Source organism: Priapulus caudatus, unplaced genomic scaffold (genome assembly GCF_000485595.1).
Source record: "Priapulus caudatus unplaced genomic scaffold, Priapulus_caudatus-5.0.1 Scaffold1903, whole genome shotgun sequence".
Lineage (NCBI taxonomy): Eukaryota > Metazoa > Priapulida > Priapulimorpha > Priapulimorphida > Priapulidae > Priapulus > Priapulus caudatus.
The window spans coordinates 20,328-24,424 of NW_014578964.1; the positions used below are offsets into that span (position 1 = coordinate 20,328).

At 46.6% G+C, this 4,097-nt stretch overlaps 1 protein-coding gene and 1 long non-coding RNA gene across 2 annotated transcripts in view; one reads left to right on the plus strand and one right to left on the minus strand.

Moving 5' to 3' along the window:
* The first annotated feature begins 246 nt into the window (after positions 1-246).
* LOC106817879 lies at positions 247-2,044 on the plus strand. The gene is made up of 4 exons (XR_001395114.1): positions 247-341; positions 842-942; positions 1,203-1,381; positions 1,918-2,044. It is a non-coding gene; the product is annotated as an uncharacterized LOC106817879 (long non-coding RNA).
* A 1,286-nt stretch (positions 2,045-3,330) lies between these two features.
* The window catches only part of LOC106817877 (breast carcinoma-amplified sequence 3-like), a 14,840-nt gene continuing 14,073 nt past the window's right edge, over positions 3,331-4,097 (minus strand). The window contains exons 15-16 of the mRNA XM_014822588.1: positions 3,743-3,881; positions 3,331-3,343 (exon numbers count right to left, since the gene is read on the minus strand). Of these exons, the coding sequence (XP_014678074.1) occupies positions 3,331-3,343; positions 3,743-3,881 (152 nt within the window). The remainder of the gene's footprint in view (positions 3,344-3,742; positions 3,882-4,097) is intronic.

The window sequence follows — 4,097 nt, forward strand, 5'->3', positions numbered from 1 at the left end:
CGCCGACATGCTGATATGCATGCCATGGACATGCTGCCTAAACATGCCACGACATGCCGTAACATGCTGTGGACATGCCGTGACATGCTGTAACATGCCGTGACATGCTGTAACATGCCGTGACATGCTGTAACATGCCATGACATGCTGTAACATGCCGTGACATGCTTGCTAACAATCGTGACATGCTGAAACATGCCGTGGACATACCGTAACATGTTCTGCGTCGGTGTGTTCTAAGTGTCAGTGGCTCATCTATCGGCTGCCGTCGAGCCCGGAGCTGCGCATGCCCATCAGCAGCACGAACCCGCTGCTGGGAGGAGATTCTACTGGCTGTGGACGTGAGTCTTACACTACTACTTACTCCTCCCTCTGCTCTCTCACCTGGTGTCTCTCACCTGGTGTCTCACCTGGTGTCTCTCACTCTGCTCTCTCACCTGGTGTCTCTCACTCTGCTCTCTCACCTGGTGTCTCTCACTCTGCTCTCTCACCTGGTGTCTCTCACTCTGCTCTCTCACCTGGTGTCTCTCACTCTGCTCTCTCACCTGGTGTCTCTCACCTGGTGTCTCTCACTCTGCTCTCTCACCTGGTGTCTCCCACTCTGCTGTCTCTAACCTGCTAACCCTAATTCTAACCGATCCCTGACACCAACACTAACCCTATCCCTGACACTAACACTAATTCTAACCCTGACACTAACACTAACACTAACCCTACCCACACCCTAACCCTATATCTAACCCTAATCCTCACTTTAAATTCAACTTAACTGCTAATTCTAACTGTAATATGCTAACCCCCAACCCAGCTCTGCTAACGTTCGCTTGTTTGTTTGTCGCAGCATTGCCACGGCGAACGTCGAGCAGTGGCGGCCTCTCTCATCACGGATCACACGAGAGCGTCGCCTCAGACCAGGGCGACGACGACCAGTGGGTCTCGCAGGTACACGTGCTGCCCCCTATGTCCATCACAGATACATGTGCTGCCCCCCATGTCCATCACAGATACGCGTGCTGCCCTCTTTATCAATCACAAGTGTACGTGCTGCCCTCTATGTGCGTCACATGTACATGTGCTGCCCCCTATACCCGTCACAGATACAGGCTATGGATGGTGCTGCCACTTGCTGCTGCGTAACGCAACCTAACCCGTGCGACGCGTGTGCCTTCCTTTACGCGCCGCTGTTTTTGATTGCACACCAGGTGAGATAGTGACCCATGCGGGGCCGCACCGGCTGTGGATGGGACTCAGTTCTCCTTCAAGACGGTGAACGCTTCGAGCGGCGCGGTGTTGAATTCGTCGTCGTCGGCGCTGCTGTCTCAGAGTCCCGAGACGCAGATCATCGCATGGACTACGATGAGCAGGAGCTGAGCAGTCTCAGGTACGCCGGATTACAGACCTGTCTGTGTCTCAGGTACAGCTGATACATACCCTGTGTCTCAGGTATGCCTGATTACATACCTGTCTGTGTCTCAGGTACGCCGGATTATGTACCTGTCTGTGTGTCTCAGGTACGCCTGATTACAGACCTGTCTGGGGCTCAGGTACGCCGGATTATGTACCTGTGTGTGTCTCAGGTATGCCTGATTACATACTGTCTTCAGGTATGGCCTGATACATACGCTTGTCTCAGGTACGCGCTGCAGTACATACGCTTGTCTCAGGTACGCCTGGAGTACATACCTGTGTCTCAGGTACACTTTTCGCGTACACCTCTCTGCCCGTTTGCTTGCCTTTCCACCTGTCCACCCACGTGCCTGTCTGCCTTCTGCCTGCCTGGCCTGCCTGCACTGCCTGTCTGCCCGCCCCCGCCTGCCTGCCTGCCTGCCTGCCTGCCTGTCTGCATACCTCCCCCTGCCTGCCTTCCCGCCTGTCCGTCCACGCACCACTAGTAACAGCTGTCGTTTCACCCTGCAGGGTGCAGCCATTCAGATCCAGCCCAGTGGCCATGCCCCGGGTAACCGGACACGGTAGCAGGGTCAGCGGCAGCAGCAGCACCAACCACTCAGGCCCTGCGAGCCTGCTGCTCATAGAGGGAGGATCGTCAGGTACGCACATCGTTTTAGCTACCTCACTTAACTACCTGTTATACAGTGTGTCGCTTTCATACTCGTGCATATTAGGTGTGTAGCTATAGTTATACCTGTATTATTAGGTGTTGTGCTCATTACAAACACACATTATACTGTACGAGTGCATATTCCCATATACATATGTTACATGTTACATGCTAACATCTCCACATACACACATATATGCATGTACATGTACATTGCCACATATATACATATACATGTACATCCCCACATACACACATATATGCATGTACATGTACATTGCCACATATTATTAATAGTACATGGTACATGTACATTGCCACATATATACACTTGTACATTGTACTGTACATTGCCACATAATATACATATACATATACATGTACATGTACATGTACATTGCCACATATATACATATACATGTACATCATATGTACATGTACATTGCCACATATATATATGCATGTACATGTACATTGCCACATATATATTATGTATTCCCATATATACATGTGTAACATGTTACAGCTACTTGCCATATATACTACATGTACATGTACATGTACATTGTGCCACAATATATACAATGACATGTATCAATGTTACATGTACATTGCCACATATTATTATACATGTAACTATGTACATGTCTGCGCACATAATTAATTAATGTAACATGTACATTTGCCACATTATCATATCATGGTCATGTACACGTACATTGCCACATATATATATATACATGTACATGCATGTACATTGCCATATATATATATACATGTACATGTACATTGCCACATATATATACATGTACATGTACATTGCCACATATATATATACATGTACATGTACATGTACGTGTACATTGCCACATATATATACATATACATGTACATTGCCATATATATATATATACATGTACATTTACATTGATGCATCTATATATACATATACATGTACATTGCCATTGCCACATATAATATACATATACATGTACATTGCCATATATATATAATATATATACATGTACATTTACATTGCCACATCTATTATATACATATACATATACATTTACATTGCCACATATATATATACATGTACATTTACATTGCCACATGTATTGTAACAGCATGTTACAGCATGTCACGGCATGTCACGGCATGTTACAGCATGTCACAACATGTTACAGCATGTCACGGCATGCTACAGTATGTCACAACATGCTACAGTATGTCACGACATGCTACAGTATGTCACGACATGTTACAGCATGTCACAGACTGTTACTGCATGTCACAGCAAAGTCAAACAAGTCACAGATCATACAGAAGTAACATGGATGGATGTCACGCAATAGTCACACAATACAGAAGTCGCACAGATACCACACAAGAGGTCAGGTCGAGGTCACACAGACGTCACGGCGAGGTGTGGCACAGGTCACACAGAAGACTTGTCACATTGAGGTCACAGACGTCATAAGATCACACAGTCACGATGAGACTGCATTGAGGTCATCGTAAGGTCACAGAGGTTGCAGAAAGGTCATGCAGAGGTCACATTAAGGTCAGCCAGAGGTCACATTAAGGTCAGCCAGAGGTCACATTAAGGTCAGCCAGAGGTCACATTAAGGTCAGGCAGAGGTCACCTCTAGGTTTCTTGCAACCCCACACCCACCTGCTTACCTGGTGCTGAGATTCAGGTCGAGGGGCGAATCCTCGGTGAGCTTGGTGAGCGCGGGCGGGGCGCGAGGCTCGAGCGGATGCTCCACCAGGATGCCGTTACAGCCGAACACGTACAGAGAGTCAAAGTGACGGCTCTGATCTACGAGCGAGCGCGAGGAAACAAGAGAACGTTGACGCAGCCGCTGCGATGTGTATTATAGCGAGGAGCGATCGAACGACACGATAATTATCATCTAGGTCATAATTATTGTAATTATCACTATCATAATTATTGTAATTATCACTATCATAATTATTGTAATTATCACTATCATAATTATTGTAATTATCACTATCATAATTATTGTAATTATCA